The sequence below is a fragment of the Lemur catta genome, chromosome 8 (assembly GCF_020740605.2).
Source record: "Lemur catta isolate mLemCat1 chromosome 8, mLemCat1.pri, whole genome shotgun sequence".
Classification (NCBI taxonomy): Eukaryota; Metazoa; Chordata; class Mammalia; order Primates; family Lemuridae; genus Lemur; species Lemur catta.
In genome coordinates, this window is record NC_059135.1 from 1087461 (window position 1) to 1107174 (window position 19714).

The following is a 19714-nucleotide window of genomic DNA, read 5'->3' on the forward strand; positions in this document are numbered from 1 at the left end:
GGTGCAGCCCAGGGGCGCCCAGACAAGGGGGACCCTCAGTGCATTCGGGGGCCGAGCGGGCGAGGGCTGACCTGGACAGGGCAGGCTTTGTCTGGGAGACGCCGGCGCTTTCTCTGCCCTGCTGGAGGGTGGTGTGGAGGGAGGGTGCCCAGCTGGCCCCCACCTCCCTCTGCCGGCCTGCCCCTCACCTTCCCAGGAGCTTGGCAGGCGCCTGGCCTTGCGGAGCCTCCAGCCTGAGGGCCTCTGTGCGCGCCTGCTCCCGTGCCCGCTCCTGCAGGTCCCTCTGCGAGGCCCGCAGCTCCCACCGGCACTGGGACAGCTGCTCGCGGAGCCTGGCGGCCGTGGCCTGGGAAGCCTCCAGCTGCAGGTGCAGCTCCTGCCCAGTGGGGCAGCGGCGTGAGCCCTCTGGCCCGGCAGGCCTTTGTCCACAGAGGCCAGCAGGGCTTCCGACCCCCGAGAAAGGACCCCCGTAAGGCTGTAGCTTCCTCCCAGGGCTCGGGGGGCAGGGCCTGGGGGGGTGTCACAACTCTGCCTCTGGTGCCCCCTGGGCTGCCCACCTGCTCCCGCTGCCGCCGCCTCTGCAGGGCTGCCCGCACGGCCCGCAGCGCAGGGTCCAGGGTGGCTGGGGGGCGGGCCCGTGGTGGGGACCCCTCCTGCTGGGGCAACGCGGTGCGTGGGGGGCTCTGCAGCTCCTCCCCCTCGGTGCTGCGGCTCCAGGCCAGGTCCAGGCACCCGGCGTCCGCCTGGGCCTCCTTCCGGGCACAGAGAGGAAGGGTTGGGGGGAGAGAGGGCAGGGCCACCACTGGGGACACCGATCACTGCCTTTTCCGCGGGAAGGATGGCAGACAGGCCCACACCTTGGTGACGCTTGCCAACATGTGCCGCAGGGACCGGACTTCGTCCCTCAAGCCCTCCTCGGCCACCTGGCCTCCACTGCGCTGGGATTCCTGTGGCGGGGAGGGCTCATCAGCGAGGCAGACAGACACGGGCACAGCCGCCCGCTTCCCAGCCGCACGAACCAGTCTCTGCACGTCCGTCTCCAGGGAAGCGACAGTTCTCTGCTGCTGCCTGTTTCGCTCTGTGAGCTCCTCCACCAGCTGTGTTTGCTCGGAGAGTCTGGGGAGAGGTCGGCGGGGCATGGGGTGGGGGGCAGAGAGCAGAGCCCAGAGCTCGGGGTGGGGCCCTGAAGAGGGCCTGGCTCTGTCCAGACTCCTATTGGCATTGACCTCTTTGCTGGTGCTGGGGCTACCCTCTGGGTGGGCCTCAGTCCCTGGTCAGATCACATGCCTCTCCTGTTATAGAAGCTTCGATGGCTTCTATAGCAATGGCTTTTATTTTTTGGAGACAGAGTCAGGCTAGAGTGCCGTGGCATCAGCCTCGCTCACAGCAACCTCAAACTCCTGGGCTCAAGTGATCCTCCTGCCTCAGCCTCCCGAGTAGCTGGGACTATAGGCATGCGCCACCATGCCCGGCTAATTTTTTTAATATATATTTATATATTTTTTTAGCTGTCCAAATCATTTCTTTCTATTTTTAGTAGAGACGGGGTCTTGCTCTTGCTCAGAATGGTCTCGAACTCCTGACCTTGAGCGATCTTCCTGCCTCGGCCTCCCAAGTGCTAGGAATACAGGCATGAGCCACCACGCCTGGCCAGGTTCCTGCTTTTATCCACTTCTGGGAACCAACCACAAGGTTCCTTGAAATCCTCAACATCAGGGACGTCCTCACTCCTGCATCCAGGGGACGGGGCGGGACCCAGGCCTCCTGCCTGGGGGATGTCCCGCGGCCACTGGGAGAGTATTTTGAACAGTGCTCGCCACAGTCAACATGCCCTGGGGCCAGAATGTCAGGTGCACATCAGGGACCCGCACCACCCACGAGGCTGCAGCTTGGAGCACGGCTGCTGGGCAGGCTGGGGGGCACAGGGTGTCCCTGCCCCTCTGGCCCTGGCCGTGTGGCCCAGGCCCCCACCTGGCCTGGAGCGCCACCTTCTCCGCGTCCCAGCGGCCCTGCAGCTGCAGCATCTCCCCAACCTTGTCCCGCAGCTGCTGCCCCAGGGCGCTGCCGGCCGACAGCCGCAGGTTGCAGTCAAGGTTCAGGCAGGCGGTGTGCAGGCGCCGGGCTGTCCTGGCCGCGTCTGCCCGCATGTCAGCGAGGCCCCTGGGGGACAAGGGCGGCGCCCACGGCTGAGCCTCGGGACCCACCTGCGGGCTCCAGCCAGGCCGTCCGGGGGGAGCCCCCACCTGAGGCACGACTGGCCGTGAAGGGGGGCAGCTGGGGAGGGGGAGCGGGGGGTGTGGCCAGGCTGGGCAGGACGGGCCTCAGCAGCCTTCACGGAGACATCGGCCTTTGAGCCTCATTCTCTTTGTGCACAAGTAGGGTGCTGTACCCCGAGGGCTTTCAGGGCAACCCCAGGACAGGCCCGTGTGGGGTGCTGAGCAAGGACTCCATCCAGACAGGTGCCCCCAGAGTGCCCCACCACTGCTCTGCACCCCCACTCCCTGGTGTCCCCTGATGCCCACGCCTGCTCTCCCTCCCCCGCCTGCCGGTGGCCACAGGGCCCGTGAGGGACACGGAGCCAGGCCTGCCACACCCACAAGGCCTCACAGAGGCCCAAAGCCCAGTGCCCGCTCCTCTCCATGGATGGCTGCGGCCCCAGGTGGGGTGGCCGGGACTCACCTCTCGGTGGCTGAACGCAGCTCGGCCAGGTGCGTCCGGAGCGTGGTGGCCTGTCTCCACAGGAGGAGGAAGTCCCCGGTCTGAAAGCAACAGGCCCGTGTCCACGTCAGGTAGGGCCCTCACCCACAGCCACTCTCTCCCAGATGCCACGCTGGGCTGGCTGCAGGGGGCTGGAGTGGGTGGGCATCACCCACCAGGTCCCCACGTCCCCACGCCCCACAGGCAAGTGAACCCAGGCTCCCCCACCCCAGGGCACAGTGCTGTGTCCCCTCCCAAGGAAGGGACTGCACTCTGGTTCCCACCAGGGCAGCCCCTGTGAGTGGTGCTGGGCGCCCCACCCCTGAAGAGCACCTGCCTGCTGGTGGGGGCTGGGCGGGGGGGTCTGGGGACCAGGAGCTGCCGGGGACCAGAGCTCCCCTGGGGCACGACCCGGTGCCCTGCGGGGGGTGGGGAGGCACCTCTGCAGCACTCGGCTCCACCCTCCGGCTGGGTGCGAGGAGGACGGGCACACAGAGCAGTTCTTAGTCTATGGGGACTTGACGTCCAGGCGCAGGCCTGGCCCCGTCAAGGTGCCGGGGAGACAGAGGCAGTGGGAGGCCTCCACTCGTAGCCCGGAGTCTAGCACGGAGGGCAGGTGGGGATGCCACCTGCTGAACCAGGGCAGGGCGAGTGAGGCTTCCGCCCGGGCAGCCCTCACAACCGCCTCTTCCTCATGAAGCCTTCCCTGACCCTCGCACCCAACTCCACCTCCGAGGTCACCCCCGTGAGCCCAGTGATGCCTTGCTGTACGCCTGCAGGGCATGGCACCTGGAGCCTGGCACTCAGAGGTCACACTGGCTTTAGCCGCGCCATGTCCCACCCTCCACCCATGACCACCTGCAGAGCAGGGTGAGACACCTCCCCACGACACAGAGGAGCAGACTACCGGGACCATTAACTTCCGGATGTGCCACTGGGGCCGGCCACAGTGGTCCAGGAACACCAGGGCGGGAACCGGTGGAGTTGGAGCACCCAGAGGAAGGGAGGCGGCTTCTCACCACACTCAGCAGCCTGAGCACCAGTTTCCTTGATCCAAGGGCTCAAGACAAAAGGCCGAGCCTAGGGCCACCCACAGCGTGAACCCACCTGCACGCAGGGCTGCTGCCCCGGGAACTTTACTCCCAGTATGGTACGCCGGAGGTGGGTGAGCTGGTGTACCCCCTACCCACGCGTGTACACACACACACACACACACACACACACGTATGCCCCTGTAGGAGGTGGCAAGGAAAACTGCCCATCTAGAATGCTCTGCAGAGGAAAACAATCTTCCCTGTGGATTTGGAACAAGCTGGACTTAGGCACAGTTTGCAACCTGAATTCACACAACCTGGGTAGTCTCAAAAAAAAACTCAAGCCAAAAATCTGCTTCCATGTGGCCCCAAAGACTGTCAGAGACCCAGGCTCCCATCAAATAAAAATCCTGTCTAGAAAATACTATATTCATCCCAGGTTTTGAAGAACTTTTCACTAAGTTCCAAGGAAAATAAGCAGCTTCCAGTTGAAAAATAACAAATCACCAAAGACACAAGGAAGCAAAGTACCATGATCGGGAAGGAGCCAGCGGAAACAGCACAGTCAGGCCTTGAAAAACTTGAGATGTTGGAACGTCCGACACAGATGCAAAATCCCCGTGTTTAACACGTGCCAACAAATAGACGAGAGGCTTGAAAACGTGAGTTAAGAGAAGATATCTGAGGAAGAATCAAACTGACTCTGAAAGACGAAAAACACATCTGGAATTTAAACCCAGTAGACAGCTTTAACAGAGATTAGACATAAGAAGACAACAGTGATGGACAGGAAGGTAGATTTGGAGGAAGTATCTAGAGTGTAGTCCAGGGTGACAGGAGAACGAACCGTGGCCGGCGGGGGCTGGAGACGCATGAGCACGGCCCCCACGTGCAGCTGGGCTGGGGGGCCGGAGGGGCGGGGGCCACCCTGCGGGAACAGGGAAGACGCAGCCTGACGACCGAAGCAGGACAAAGCACAGCCCCCCACGGACACTCTCGTGAAGCCACCGGACACCACAGGTGGGCAGAGGCCTTCAGCACAGCCAGACCAGAGGACAAAGGGCCGGAACCGGGGCCTGGAAGCCGACTTACCACCGCGAAGCCGGAAGACAGAGAAAGGTTTGCATCTTTAAAGTGCTGAGAGGAAACCACTGTTGCCAGTGAGAATGGTTTTCAAGGACAAGGAGAAGACAAAGACCCTGATAAACGAACGTGGCATGACCTCCGGGCTTGCTCCTGCCAAGGTGCTGGTTTGCTCGCGGCGGAAGCTGCTACCGGGACCAGCCCAGCAGCCCACGGACGGGGACCAGGCCACGGCGGGTGCGGCCTGTCCCAGCATCTCGTGCTGGGAGGCTGCCTCAGAGATCACCTGTGGTGACGGACTGAGCTCTCAGAGACGCTCGTCACAGCAGGGCGTCCCCCCCTGCGCCTCAGCTGGCTTGTGTGACAGGTGGCAGCAGGGGGCTCTGAGGCTGCCCAGGGCCCAGGGCAGTGGGGTCAAGCATCCACGTCGCTTTAACCAGGGCCACCCTGTGGGACGTGCAGTGAGGCCGCTCGGAGCAGCTCGCCCAGGGGACGTCATGTGGGGGCAGTCTGAGGCCCAGGCACACGGCCGCCGCCTCTGGCTTCTGCCTCCACCTGGAAGCGGCAGGTTTCCAGGCGGCTTTGGGGGAGAAACCTGGCCATCGGCGTGTAGACCCGCGATGGAGGCTGTCGGAAACACCTGCAGCCCCTTCCGGGACCGCACCCAGCAGCAGACAGCCAGGCTGCTCAAGACCACACCCTTTGGGGGACCCCCATCCTGTGACCGGGAGCAGGGCATGAACACCCGGATGCCTCGGCCCTACAGGGGCTGCGCCCAGATGCCCTACGTGGCTCGAGCTTTCAGCAGCTGTGAGCGTGCAGGGCTGCGGGGGGCGGGGCCTGGCCAGGTGCTGCGGCCCAGCGGCCCGGGCTCCTTTGCAGGGCCTCCTCTTACAGTCTGACCCGGACTCAGGCCTACGAAGACCACCTGCCTCTCAACGCAGAGCCAGGATCCGGCCATGTGCCTCATTCGCAGGGTCCTGAGGGGACCAGGAGTCCCTCACTCCACGCACTTCTGTGGCCAAGCGGGTGCGGCAGGGGCCATGGTCTTGCCCCCAGGAGCGACCGCGGCTGAAGCCAGCGCATCCTCTCCTGGTCCCGGCTACCCTGCCACCGTACCCCAGCAGGCGGCCGCCCCGGGGTGGGGGGTGGGGGCGCACCTCTCTCCCGGCCCTGGGGCCCAGCTCGCGGCGCTGGCGGAGCGCGGCGCCCGCCGTCCGGGCCAGCTCCTGGGCCAGCGCCTCGTTGGCCGTCCTCATGTGCTCCAGCTGTTCCCCCGCAGGAGGGCGTTCACCTGGGACAGGCCGGTGCTCCTGGACAGACGGAACCCACGTTGGCGTGGCGGTGGCTTCTCCTTAGACAGGTGCTCGGAGTCCCAGTCCTCCAAATCAGGTGGCTCAAATGCAGACCCCAGGCCCAGCCGACCCCGCTGGGGGCACAGCCCGCCTCCGCCCGCAAGCAGCCAGCACTGACCACCCGCGGTGGCCTCTCAGCGGCCCCCAGACCAGGGCCAGCATCAGGTGCCAGCCCAGTGCCTCCGACCCCCACCCCCGCCCCGGCTCTCCTGGCTCTGCCCCCACAGCCCTGGCTGGTCCCCAACACCCAGGACGAGGTGCAGAGGCCCGGGGGGAGGAGCCGTCTCTGGTGGGCAGGGTGGGAGGGGAGTTGGACATGGCCCCCCCGGGAAGCAAAAGCCTCTCCTGAACCCGGCCTGTCCCCACCAAGAGCAGGTCTACACGCTGCAGGCAGGGACCCCAAATGCACTGAGTGGCTGGACCAGCCTCTGCAAGCCCCGCCTCCCGGCCGAGCTGCAGGGCCACAGCAGGTCATTCTCCACTACTCTTTGGTCCTCGGGCATCAGCCTCCACTTGGGTTATTTTTCCCCATCAAAACAGGTTTTCAAAATGTTTCTCAGTACTTTTATTCTTTTTCCAGGCCCCAGAGGATGAACAACTATGAGATTATTCCACAATGGCTCACCCTCCGACCCTGGGAGACTTGGCTGGGGGGCTCAGCACCCCCCAGATGCCCTGCAGAGAGCCCCCTGCCCCCTTCTCCCTGTCAGGGCCGGGGGCTGAGGGGAGGGGTCCACTGCTGGGGTACTGGGGGTACTGCTGGGGTGCTGGGAAAGTACCCGGGGTGCGGGGTTACTACTGGGGGCTGTGTTAGTGTTGGGGGCCTGGTTAATGTTGGGGGGCTGGGGCACTGCTGGGGGCATGGCTAATTTTGGGGGGCTGGGTGGTGTTGGGGGGCTGGGGCACTGCTGGGGGCAGGGTTGGTATTGGAGGCATGGCTAGTTTTGGGGGCTGGGTTGGTGTTGGGGGTGCAGGGCCAGTGTTGGGGGCCGGGTTGTGGCACATAACTGCCAGCGGTGAACAAAGGCATCCCAGGCTGTGAAGTCAGAGGCCTGGGCCAGGAGGACGTGGGGGTCGGGCCTGTGGGAAGCCGGTCGGGAGCTAGGGCAGCCGGGGTTGGCTGGGCAGGGGGGCATAGCCGGCCTGGGCTGACCCCACCTGCAGCCATGGCCTGGGCACCTGCCGCAGCCGGCTTCAGGGTCGTGCGGCGGCAATGTAGGAGCACAGGGCCGGGGGGGCCCCCCCAGGGTGGCGTCAGCACCTCACCGTCCCTAGGGGTGGGAGGATGTGCGGTGGGGGGTGTGGGGGTGATCACCGAATGGAGGGGGGCTGGGGGCCGGCCTGATGCTGGGGTCCTCACGTTAGCACACACGCACACGCTGTGGGGGGTCTGTCTCCCTCCCCACCTTTCTCTCCCTCCTTGGTTCACGCTCCATGGGGACCCAGGCACCAGCCCCCACCCCAGTCAGGAGCAGCCCCTGCCCCAGCTGTCTCCCGCTTTGCGGGATGGGGCGGGTGTGGGGCAGGCAACGCCAGCCGGGCTATGGGCACCTCCGCCGAGCCCTCGGGGGCCGACCGTTTCCTGGTTTGTCCCCTGGGCCCTGGCCCTGAGAGACGGGGAACCCGGGCCCCCCACAGCAAGTGAGAGAGCAGCGTGGGACCCATCTCCCCACCCCCAACCCCTCCTCCGCAGGCCCCTTCCCCACCCGCTGGGGCCTGAACGTCCCACAGGCAAGTTGGACCCGGGCCCCCGTGGAGGAGCCGGCAGCCCCAAGGCACAGTGGTGTCGCTGCCTCCTCGGCCAGGGCTGGGCCTCCCGCAGCCCTGACTGCCCCCACCTGGCCTCACCTCTGCTCGGCGGCCTCCAGACGGCCGAGGGCCTCCTCCAGGTCCGTGCTGTGCTCCAGCTCCGACCTCCGCAGCCGGGCCTCAGTGGTCTCCAGCCGGGCCTGCAGCTGGGGAGGAGCGTCAGCCACCTGGTCTGGCCACTGCTGGACCCGCAGGGCAGGGCAGGGGCATCTTTGCACAAGCCCCCTCACCCCCGGGGCGGAAGAGGGGGCTCCCCGGGCTCTGCAGCAGAGGCAGGGTTGGGTCCACTAAGGCTTGGACCCCTCCACACATGGGCCAGATGGCCGCCACCCAGGCTGCCCCAGTGCCCAGTGCCAGTGGCCGGCAGAGGGTGGGGGCAGGGCACTCACTGGGCTCAGGTGGGTCCCGATTCCATGGTGCCTTGGGGGCAGCCTGAGTGTGGCTGGCCAGTGGGAGGCAGGGCTCGGGGGGCACTGGAGCATGCCCACACTTCACTCACAGATGGGTAAACGGAGGCCCCAGGGCCCAGCTGCCAAGTTGCCCAGCTGCAGGGCAGGGGAGCACTCTTGGGCCCCCCAGAGAGTGAGTGGGCATGGGGCCCCCCCAGTACGGGCCTCCTGCCCATGCTCACACCTCTGCTCCCAGCACCCGTCCAGCCGGCACCGGGACTGTGCCCACCGCCACGTGCTCCCAACAGCCCCAGGCCACCAACGAGGGCAGCACCCCTGGGGGTGTCTGGCAAGGGGGCTCCAGGCCCAGCACCCACAGCCGAGCCAAGGAACACTGCCCAGGGCCACACCGCCATCCCTGGGGCCGAGACCTGCATGCAGGGCCCAAGGAGGCGTGTGCCCGGCTGGGCACAGGGACCTGTGGCAGCACCAGGCTCCGCTGCCACCAGAGGGAGGAGAAGGGAGGGGCCGGAGGCCCCGAGGGAGCTGGGTGGGGGGTGCTGGGAGTGCTGCCAGGACGGAGAAGCCCAGGCTCCCGCACGCTGGCCTCCAGGGCCCCTCCCCGTCCGTCTGGGGCAAGGCCAGTCCCTCCTGGCACCCACTCCGGCACCGGCACCTCACAAGTGCTAACGCCCGGGGGCCGGGTGTCCGGGTTCAGTCTGACTCACGCAGCTCACTAAGTGCGGCAGGATTTCTGCGGCTTCTATTCCCACCGGCCTGTTCCCAACAACTCCCACCCGCTGCTAGGAAGATCCCGCCCCCAGGCCTGCCCCAGCCGCACTGGGCGGAGGGCAGGGCAGGGGGGCCGTCAGGGTAGGGTGGACCCTCACGGGCCTGCCCTGGGGGCTCCCGGGAGTGAGGGTGACCATGAAAACGGTGCTTCCCGTGGGGGGCTCAGGCCATGGCAGAATGGGGTGGGGGAGCAGGGGCTGGGCCCGCGAGGGCGAGGGTGTTCCTGTCCTGGAAACCTCTGGGACCCCTCTGAGGGCAAGGCCGCCCGGTCACTGTTCACATGGCCAGGACGGCCAGGCCTGGCTCAGGTGTGGCCCGAGCGACCACCGGCCTGCTCTGCGCCCCAGTTTCCTCTCTGGAAAGTGGGGTCTTCTGTCCTGCCACAGAGAGCATGGGGGCTCCCAAGACGGCGTGGGTGGGGGCTGCAGCGGGAGAGGCCGAAGGCATGAGGCCCCACAGGGGGGCTGGCACCCCGCAGCCCTCACCTGCTCCTTGCCCAGGAAAGAGGCTCTGGTCTAGCGAGTTTCTGCACCTTTCTGCCTCGGTTTCCCCATCTAAACAAAGGGAAACCCTCCCCAGCCCCACGCTTTATACTAAATATGCCTCTCACTGCCCCTCTACAGGTCACCCCGGAAGGCACTGTGGCCACAGGGGGCAGAGGCGCAGCCCCCCGCTGCCCGGCCTGTCCCCCGAGGTCTGAGTTCTGAGGCTCGGCTGTCGGGGAGGCCTGGGGACAGGAGTGGAGCCACTTCTCTCTCTGGGGGGCTGACCCCTCTGGCTTCCTTCCTCCCTCCGGCAGGTGCGGGCTCCGTGCTGACGCCAGGCTGGGCACCAGCAACCTGGGGGTCAGCACTGACCCAGCCTCCCCAAGGGGTCCTGGCAGCTGGGGACAGAGACCCAGGGGACATGCTGGCGGCAGGGAAAGGCCTGGCACCTGTCCTGTTCTGCCCCCCACCCCCGGCCTCCCCTTCCCCATCTGGTGCCCAGGACTTGCAAGTGCACGGCTGACACGGTCCTTCCTGCTCCTGGGACTCACTCGTGGCCCCACAGGTATGGCTGTCAGTCCCAACAGGTGGTGACCCCTCTCCCAGGGCCAGGCTGCCCCTGCCGCCTGCCACATGCCAGCGGCACACACTCACCCGTCCACTGACCACGTGGTACCTGCTGGCCAGCTCGTCCCGCTCAGCGCCCGTCTGGGCCAGCAGGTCCCCCAACCGGGTCAGCTCCTGCTGCAGGAGCTCCTGCTCCTCCCGCGCCCGGGCCACGGAGGCTGGCGGCTCCCGCACCCCTGCAGGCAGCACACCCGGGTCAGCCTGGGCGGCCAGACCAGGGCCCCCCACACCCCAGGCCTGCACGCTGTCCCCGTGGGGGGCTGTGGCTGGCCACCAGGCTCCCACTGTGGGCCTGGCCCATCTCCTGGGAGGGCCCCAGCTCTGCCCTGGGGACCCCGATGTGGGGAGGTAGATGTCACGCCCGGGCTCTACCTCCTGTCATGCTGACGGGCATCCCGCCGCCTCTTGCCTCTGTCAGCGTCTCTAACCCAAGCACAGGCCCTGCCCGGGCCCAGACCCTAACCAATCACAGCAGCGTGTGGGGCGACTGGACACCGGGTGCCCACCCTGTCCTGGGAGGCAGTGACACCTGCTGCTTCAGGGCAACAAGGTCCCCGGGTGACACAGTGGCCCAGTGGGGCCGCTCTCTCCTCCACACACGCATGTGGGCTGCCCGGGTCCTGCGGGAGGCCCGGCGGAGCTTCGCAGCAGAGAGGGGCCGGGCCCGGGCAGGGGTCGTGAGCACAGGCTGGGCCAGGCAGCCTGTGGCCTCAGCGAGGGACTGCGTCCCCGGAGTCAGGTCCTCAGCCGAAAAGTGTAACAATTAAAGGTAGCTCTTGGGGGCTTGTGGGGCCCGGTGAGGGACAAAGGTCAGCCGGGGTCGTGTCTGTGCCCCCTGCATGTCCAGCTTTAGGATTTTCACTCCAGTGAAAAATCGAATACCGAAGACAGTGAGACTCAGGGTCCCAAATGCGTCACAGACCCAAAGGCAGCCCTGGCTCGCTTGGCCCCTGGGGCCCCGGGCAAGTGGCCTCAATGTCCAGGCAACACCCCAGAGGACCTCGGGGAGGGGGCGGTTCTGCTCCCTCCACATGCAGAGACGCAGGCAGGAGGGGCCGGCCTGGCTGCAGGACGGTCCCTAGGCGGAGGTGGCTCCCTGGGGGCCCCAGCCGTCCCCACCCCTTCACCTTGGGGTGGCTCCTCGGCCAGGCTGCTGGCCACAATCTCGCGGATGCGGGCGGGCACAGGGGAGGGCGAGGCCTGCCGGCCTTCCCCACGCATGGTCAGCGCCCGGTCTTCTCTGCTGGCCGCGGGGCCCAGGACGGCGACCTCCAGCCTCTGCAAAACACCCCCAGAAACACTGGGGCTGGCGGTCCCTGGACAGCTGCCAAGGACCCTCCACGTGCCCACTGGAGTTCGGGGAGCTACCACAGGGCCACCCCAAGGCAGCAGAGTGCCCTGGAGAGGAAGAAGTGAGGCTGGGCAGGTCACCACGGTGAGGGCCTTGGTCCCCACTTGTAAAGCGGGATGGTCGGTCCCCTGGCGCTGGAGGCCTCACAGCCCCTTTGCACAGCTGTGGGGGAGGGGCAGAGGGACTGTCCTCTGCCAGTGCAGCGGCCCACCGCCCTCTACGAAGGCCCCATCCCTCGGGGGCACGTGTGGGCCCCTCGGAGGGCAGGGCAGCCCCAGGGCTGCACACACAGTTGGGGGGCCCTCTCCTCCCACCCCTGCAGGGCTCTGGGAAAAGTCTGGGGTGTCTCGCTTAGGCTCCCGTGGAGGGCTGCCGTGGGACGGGGCAGCGAGGGCAGAGGGACTGTGAGGCAGTGGGGACGAGACCCGAATGGGCCCGAAAGTGGGCAGGAAATTTCCGGGGTCCTGGGTACCTGAGACTGGTCTTGGGGGTCTCGGGCTGCAAGTGGCATTTTGCTGGGGAGGGACCCAGCCCGGGAAGGAGATTGATCCCCCGGGCAGGGCCCTCTTGCTGGGAATACAGTGCTGACAGCGGGGTCACAGCCCTGCAGCCTGGTCCATCCCAAACCAGCGGAGACCCCGGGAACACGCAGGTCCACAGCTGCCTGGAGGGCATCTGGTCCAACAGCCAGGGGTGACCGATGCCTGCCGGGGCGTCCCAGGAGAGGGTGTCCCCTCCCAGTGGCTCTCGGGGGCGGCCAACCAGACTCCTCCCCAGAGCCCCAGGCCGTTGCTGGAGGACCCACCCCCGCCCCGGGTCCCCAAGCTGCAGCAGGGTCCCCGAGCCGCAGCATGCTCCCCGACCTGTGCCACCCCAGGTCTGCCTCTGGCAGGTCCTGGTGGGTGACCACTCGGTGGCCTCGTACCGCCCGTCTTCTCCCAGCCCTCCCTGAGCTCCCCTCGGTGTCCCCCTGGCTCTGACCCTCAGGCCCAGCCTGGTGGGTGGGTGGCTTCCTGGGCACGTCCTGCCACTGTCCCTGCCACCCCCGTCCTCCTCCCTGGCCCAGCGGGTCCCCTGCATGCTGTCCACCCCACTCCCTGTCCCAGTGCTCCCCTGGGCACAGGCCTGTCCTCCATCTGGACCCACCCAAACACAGGGGACCCCTCCTGGGCTGGTGACGGACAGCTGACAGCCACCCCAGACCCGGCCCTGCATGACACTGGAGAGGCCCCTTCGGACACAGCGGCAGCGCCAGCCACTCCCACGGTTCACAGAGGGCAGCTGCCCCGCAAGTGCCTGTCGGGGAATGAGACGGGCCTGGTGGCAGCAGAAGCCCCGGGAGAAGGGGGTGCGCCCGCCCCCGCTCTGGGCCCAGCAAGGACCCGGGTGCCAGACCCCCCACCCTCCTATCTTCCTCGAGTACAGATGGGCTGCAAAGGGCTCAGCCATCCATTCTGCCGGAGCCCCTTATTTTGCACTGGGGAAACTGAGGCCCTGCGGGGCGGCAAGAAGCGCCCCAGGCGCCGCCCAGGCCGGGAAGGCCTCCGCGGCCGCCTGCTCGGCAGCTCCCGCCTCCCCGCTCCCCGGCATCCGCGGCGCCACCCGCTAACGGGAAGGCAGCGGCCGCGTAAACTTGACTCATTCCTAACATTTACAGAGGGTCACTTATTAGCCGAGGCGTCCCGAGAGGCGCTGGGGCCTAATGGGTTCCAGCTGCGGCCGAGCGCGGGCGACGGCCGGGCAGCCGCGCGGGGGCGGGGCGGGGCGGGGGCGCGTCCTGGGCGGGCCGCCCCGCCCCCTCCTCCCTCCTCCCCCCTACAGCTCCTCCCTCCTCCCCCTACAGCTCCTCCCTCCTCCCCCGCCCCCTCCTGCCTCCTCCCCCTACAGCTCCTCCCTCCTCCCCCTACAGCTCCTCCCTCCTCCCCACCCCCTCCTGCCTCCTCCCCCTACAGCTCCTCCCTCCTCCCCGCCCCCTCCTGCCTCCTCCCCCTACAGCTCCTCCCTCCTCCCCCGCCCCTCCTGCCTCCTCCCCCTACAGCTCCTCCCTCCTCCCCCTACAGCTCCTCCCTCCTCCCCGCCCCCTCCTGCCTCCTCCCCTACAGCTCTCCTCCTCCCCCTACAGCTCCTCCCTCCTCCCCACCCCCTCCTGCCTCCTCCCCCTACAGCTCCTCCCTCCTCCCCCTACAGCTCCTCCCTCCTCCCCACCCCCTCCTGCCTCCTCCCCCTACAGCTCCTCCCTCCTCCCCCTACAGCTCCTCCCTCCTCCCCGCCCCCTCCTGCCTCCTCCCCCTACAGCTCCTTCCTCCTCCCTCCTCCTCCCCCTACAGCTCCTCCCTCCTCCCCGCCCCCTCCTGCCTCCTCCCCCTACAGCTCCTCCCTCCTCCCCCTACAGCTCCTCCCTCCTCCCCACCCCCTCCTGCCTCCTCCCCCCTACAGCTCCTCCCTCCTCCCCCTACAGCTCCTCCCTCCTCCCCACACCCCTCCTGCCTCCTCCCCCCCTACAGCTCCTCCCCTCCTCCCCGCCCCCTCCTGCCTCCCCCTACAGCTCCTCCCCACCCCCTCCTGCCTCCTCCCCGCCCCCTCCTGCCTTCTCCCCCTACAGCTCTTCCCTCCTCCCCTACACCTCCTCCCTCCTCCCTGCCCCCCTCCCTCCTCCCCCACCCCCCCTCCTGCCTCCTCCCCTCCTCCCTCCTCTCCCTCACCCCCCTCCCTCCTCCCCCCACCCCCCTCCTGCCTCCTCCCCTCTCCCTCCTCCTCTCCTCACCCCTCCTGCCTCCTCCCTCCTCCCTCCTCCCCATCCCTTCCTCCCTCCTCCCACCCCACACCCCCCGGGGAGGGGACGCTGAGGTGTGAGGGCTGCCCCGTGCCCACCGTCCTGGCGAATCAACCTCAGAGAACAGGGGGCGAGTGGGGGCGGGGCGGGGCTCAACCGGGCGTGTCTTGGGCCCCACCGACACCTCCTCCTTCCAGCCCTGCTGGAGTCTGGCGAGGCCACCAGCTCTCCGTCCTATGTCCCTGGCCTGCCTGGGCTCCTTGTGGCCACCTGCGGCTCTGCAAGTCTGGGGACGGCGCCGGCAGTGACTGGGCCTCCTGGGGAGCCTCAGTAGGTCCGAGGGACACCAGGGCTGGATGTCACTTTCCGCAAAGACCCCAGACTCATAGTGCAACCTGTCCTTGTCCCCTGCACCCTGCTCAGCTCAGCTTTGCTGAACACCCAGGGAGGTCACAGCCCCTCGTAGAGCCACTGCTGGCGTCGGGCCCCTGCTGCCCCTCCCCCCATGCAGCTGTGTGGAGGGGCGGCCCCCCGCCGTGGAGGAAGGTGGGCTTCCTGTATCCCCCCTCCCCAGGATCAGAGCAAGACTCCCCTCTAAGAACTGGGCTGGGGCCCCTGCTAGGCCACCAACAGGCTGTGACCCTCAGTGTGTCATCCTCCCAACCTCATGTCCCCTTCTGCAAAAATGGCGGTGGGGTTGGTAATCCAAGCCCTCCTGGACCCCAGAGCCGTCGCCGGGCAGTTCCGGCACTTGTGGAGGGTGCAGTGTGCGTGGTGGGGGGCTGGGTAGGTCCCTGCCCGAGCCGAGGTTTGAAGGGGCAGGGGGCAGCCCCGGCATAGGTGCCCCCCGCTCCCCAGTGGGGAGAGGAAGCCGCTTGCATCGCCCCCACCCCCCCGGAGGTAGACCGACCTCTTCCCTCGCTGCTGGGATCAGGGTCCTCTGGTGGCCGACCAGGGCCTGCACTTTTGTACTTGCCCAGGGGCTCAGGGGCTGAGGGGCTACAGCTTGCCCCCTGCCCCCATTCTGGATCTTGGCCCACAGATCCCAGAAAGGTGGGCTCTGAGGTCACCTTATCCTACTCCATGCTGTGGATGGGGAAACTGAGGCCAAGGACATGACTCCAGCTCTGAGGGGCAGAGACAGTGCCCACCCTATCAGCCCATCGTCCACACAAAAGGACCAGCCCCATGGGCAGATTCCACCTGCGGGGAGGGCACAGGGGAGCCTCAGGCCTGCACCGACCTGCCCGGCCTTGTCTGCAGGCCACACCCTTGCCCCAACCCCAGAACCCCAATCCCTGCACCTGGGCATGACCCTTCCGGGTGCCCCCTCCCAGACCTAGGGGAGTCAGAGCCGTGGCGGGGGAATCCAGACACACACCCCACCACCTGGCAAAGCCCCCTGAGTTGGGGAATGTCAGGGGCCCACAGGAGCCCAGACCCCAAGGGGCCCTGGCCCCCTCACAGCCCTCAGTGCCACCACCACCGCTGTCTTGTCCCTACCTGCCCGCGCAGCGGCCTGAGCTGGGAATGGGGCGGGGCATGTGCAGTGTGACTCCACCCCCCCAGCAGGGTTGGCTGCTTGGGCAGGGCCTGGGTGGTCTTGTCACCCCCAGTTCCCAGGGTGGCACCTGGCCAGGAGCCAGCTCAGTCAATGCTGAGGCATGAAGGAACGCCCGGTGCTCTTTGGCCCAGGGCTGGGTCTCACCTGGGGGTGGAGCTGACAGGGCACAGGTGGTCTGGACAGTCGCAGGAGGCAACAGTGTGCAGCCTCCTCGGGGCTGGTCTTCCCCCGGGGGGCGCCTTGTGTGGTGCGCCGCGCAGCTAAGCAGTCCTGAGCCCAGGCCAGGGGACTGCGAAGGCCACAGCGCAAAGCCCCCCGCGGCCCCCTGGGTGGCTCTGGGGGCAGGACTCCCCCGGGACTCTCTCAAAGCCCTGGCACTGGGCTGCTGTGGCAGGCGGTGTATGGACACAGGGACTGACGGGCCGTGGTGCCGCAGGACGTGGGCCCCGCACGGTAAGGGCAATTTCACCACCTCCCCTCGCTCCTGGCTGGGCCAGTGGCCTGAGTGGCTCCTCCTGACCGCTGGGCTGCTCAGGGCAGGGGGGGGGTGGACAGCCCAAGACCTGTCCCCCAGGGGACAGGAGGATGGATTTGCAAAAGGAACCCAGCAACTTCTGGGACGGAGGAAGGTGAAGCCCCTCGCACACCTGGATTCCAAGTTAGGGAGATGTACCGGTGGACGAAGGCGGGTCCAGTCGCGCCCAGTGGCCCGCAGAGGACACCAAAACCTCCGTGTAAAATCACCACGGGGAGGGGCGTCCGGTGGACGACCCCAACCAACCAGGACCCAACCTCAGGCCCCGCCCCCGTGGCAGGAGCAGGGCTGCCTGTGGGAGTCACGTGGGCGGCGTGGCCAGCTGCGGGGGTCTGGGCGGCCGAGCCCAACAGTGCCACCGTGTGGCCGTGGGGGGGCACTGCCGGGGTGGCCCTGCCCCGCTCCTGGAGAATTGAGGCCGGCGGGAGGGACGCTGGGGCGCAGGTACGCGAGGCCACCGGTGCGTGAGGCAGGGCGGTTGCTGCTCGGGGTTGCTGGGCTCCCTCCGCTAGCAAACGTCTCCATTATCGCAGCCTGGATCGGGGGCTTCCGGCCTCCACCCCGTGGGAGGAAGTGAGGCTCGGCCCGCGTGGGACTTACTTGCTCAGGGTGGCCCACTCCCCACTGGCAGTGTTGGGGCCGGGACCCCTCCCTTGGGCCTGCGCACCCGCCACGGTGGCTCCCGACACACCCGCCGCGTGCCTGGGTCTGGGCTCAGCTCGAGAGGAGGCGCCTTCCCCCCCATGCCCAGCCCCGGCGGGGCACACGGCGAGGGGGCGCACGGCGAGGGGCAGGCCAGCCCTGGCCGCACCACGCGCCTCCCTCCTTCCTCCCGTCTCCCAGCCCTGCCTGGCTGCGCTGCTGCCGTTCCTGTCCCTGGCGCTGCCACAGCCCTCCCTGCAATCCCGGGGGCGGTGTCAGCCCCCACCAGGAGCAGGCACGTCTGAGGACAGGCCTCCCGCCAAGCCCGGCCTCCTCGGCCTGCGGGCAGGGCCCTGGCGGGGGGGCTCCTGCCAGGCTCCGCTTCCTCAGGAGAAAGAGCTGCTCTGTGTCTGGGGTCACACCTGGCCTCCGAATCGCTGTTTTTCTACAACTGCTCAGTTTAAATCTCCGTGTGTTTGCTGAGCACACGCTGGGGCCCTGGGCAGCAGCCGGCAGCAGGGGACGTGCTTCTTGGGGGTGGCAGTTTATTCCTTGACTGGTAATAAATCTAGCTGCTCCTCAAGGGCCGGGCATCGAGGCGGGGACTGCCGATGCCGGGACAGCCTCTCGTTCCCTGTGTGCCCCCGGCACGCCGCCTGGCACACGGACAGGCTCAGATGCGGCTCCCTACACGGATGGCTGGACCCAGCTGGACACGCCTAAGGTGTGAATCACCAGCTGCAAAGTGACTCATCACAAGGAGCACTCAGGAGGGCGAGGACCCGTCTTTCTCGTTTGCGGCTGTGTCCCTGGTGCCCACACAGGCTTCCCGGGGGAGGCGGCGTTCTGGATAAGTAAGGGCCGGAGAACATGGCCACAGGCACCCTGTGGGGGGGGGCAGCAGAAGCCAAGGTGAAGGCCGTGTCTCCAAAGTCTGCGTGGGGTGTGGGGGAGGAGGGCACGGCTGCCATAGACCAGGCAGGGCAGGAAGCCGGGGCCAGACTGTGACGGCCCAGAATGTTCTGTTGAGGAACATGGGGCCAGATGCTCGGACCCGGGGCCGGCAGGGTGTCCTGAGCGGTGGATGTGGCCCATCTGGGCAGCACGGAAGCCTGTTTGGGCAGGACAAGTGGCCTGCGAGATTCGCAAATGGGCCGGCTTCCATTCCCACTGGCTGGAGAGCAGTGTGGGGCTCGGTGCCCGCGCCATGGCCCGGCCACTCTGAAACTGCCCCTGCTCCTGTCCAGGGGTGGGCGTGCACTCTCGGGCCCGCTGACCCTCAGTGCCTTTTGTACGCTGGCCAGCTGGCCGGTGGCTGGGGGCCCCCAGAAAGCTGCAAAGTGGGGCGGCTCACCAGAAGGACCGCTGCACGATTAGAGGGTTAGCACTTTCAGCCCAGCCCTGACCTCAAGGGAGGGGAGAGGAGCTGGAGGTTGAGCCAATCGCCAACAGCCAGTGACTTAGTCAGTCGTGCTACTTAGTGAAGCCTCCTTGAACACGCGAACCGCCAGGGCTGGGAGAGCTCCCGGGCTGGGTGTGCCGGGGGGGCTGTCCCCAGAGGGGCACAAAGCTCCACACCTGTCCCTCCTGCCACGCCCTGTGCACCTCTTCCACGCGCTGTCCTGGCTCCATCCTTTATAGTAAACCAGCAGTCAGGTCAGTCAAGTGACCGCCTGGGCTGCAAGCTGTTCTAGCAAATTCTCAAAGTGGAGGAGGGGTGTGAGGATCTCGTGGGTCGCCAGCCTGTCGGAAGTATGGGGCATCAGAAGCCGGGCGGCCCGGTGGGACGAGCCCTAGCCTGGGGGTCTGCGCCAGCTCTGGGCAGTCAGGGTCGGAATCGAACTGGATGTCAGGACACCCCGTCGGTGCCCAGAGAGCCGGAGACGGGGTCGGTGTCGGGAAAAACCCACACGTTTGGACTCAGAAGGGGTGAGAGCAAGCACGGTCCATAGAGATGAAGCCTTGCTTGGGGGAACAAGTACGTTAAAGAGAAGAAGATGGTGGGAATGTGAAATCGTGCAGCCACTGCGGAAAACAGTAGACGGTTCCCTCAAAAAATCAAACACGAAGCGATTCCATTCCTGGGCATACACGCAAAGGAATCGCGAGTGGAGTCTGGGAGAGATTTGTACGTTCGCATTCACAGCAGCGTAATGTACAGTGGCCACCAGGTGGGGGTAACCTGTGCACAGATGAACGGGTAAACAAACGTGCTCTGCCCACACCCTGGAGTATTATACAGCCTGGAAAAAGGAAGGAAATGCTGACACGTGCTGCCAGATGGACGAACCCTGAGGACATCACACTTAGTGAGGGGAAGCCAGGCGTAAAAGGACAAATACTGTGTGACGTGAGGTCCCTAGAGGAGGCACATTTCACAGAGACAGAGAGCAGAGTGGGGGGTGCGGGGCTGGGGAAGGATGAGCCTCAGTGTTTAGTGGGGACCAGAGTTTCAGTTTGGGACGATGGAAGTTCTGGAGCCAGATGGTGGTGGTGGTTGCACAGTAGTGTGAATATGCTTTACTTAAAAATCATTACAATGGGAAATTTTATATTCCATATTTTCCCACAATTTAAG

The 19714-nt window shown here is 66.7% G+C and overlaps 1 protein-coding gene across 1 annotated transcript in view; it reads right to left on the bottom strand.

Moving 5' to 3' along the window:
- Nucleotides 1-12297, bottom strand: part of CROCC2 (ciliary rootlet coiled-coil, rootletin family member 2) — a 53830-nt gene extending 41533 nt beyond the window's left edge. Inside the window, 13 exon segments of the mRNA XM_045559507.1 lie at nt 189-376; nt 558-752; nt 858-947; nt 1020-1116; nt 1972-2160; nt 2680-2759; nt 5975-6088; nt 6091-6127; nt 8018-8124; nt 10299-10447; nt 11399-11725; nt 11834-12024; nt 12095-12297. Coding sequence (XP_045415463.1) covers nt 189-376; nt 558-752; nt 858-947; nt 1020-1116; nt 1972-2160; nt 2680-2759; nt 5975-6088; nt 6091-6127; nt 8018-8124; nt 10299-10447; nt 11399-11725; nt 11834-12024; nt 12095-12297 — 1967 coding nt within the window.
- Between the last annotated feature and the right edge of the window lie 7417 nt (nt 12298-19714).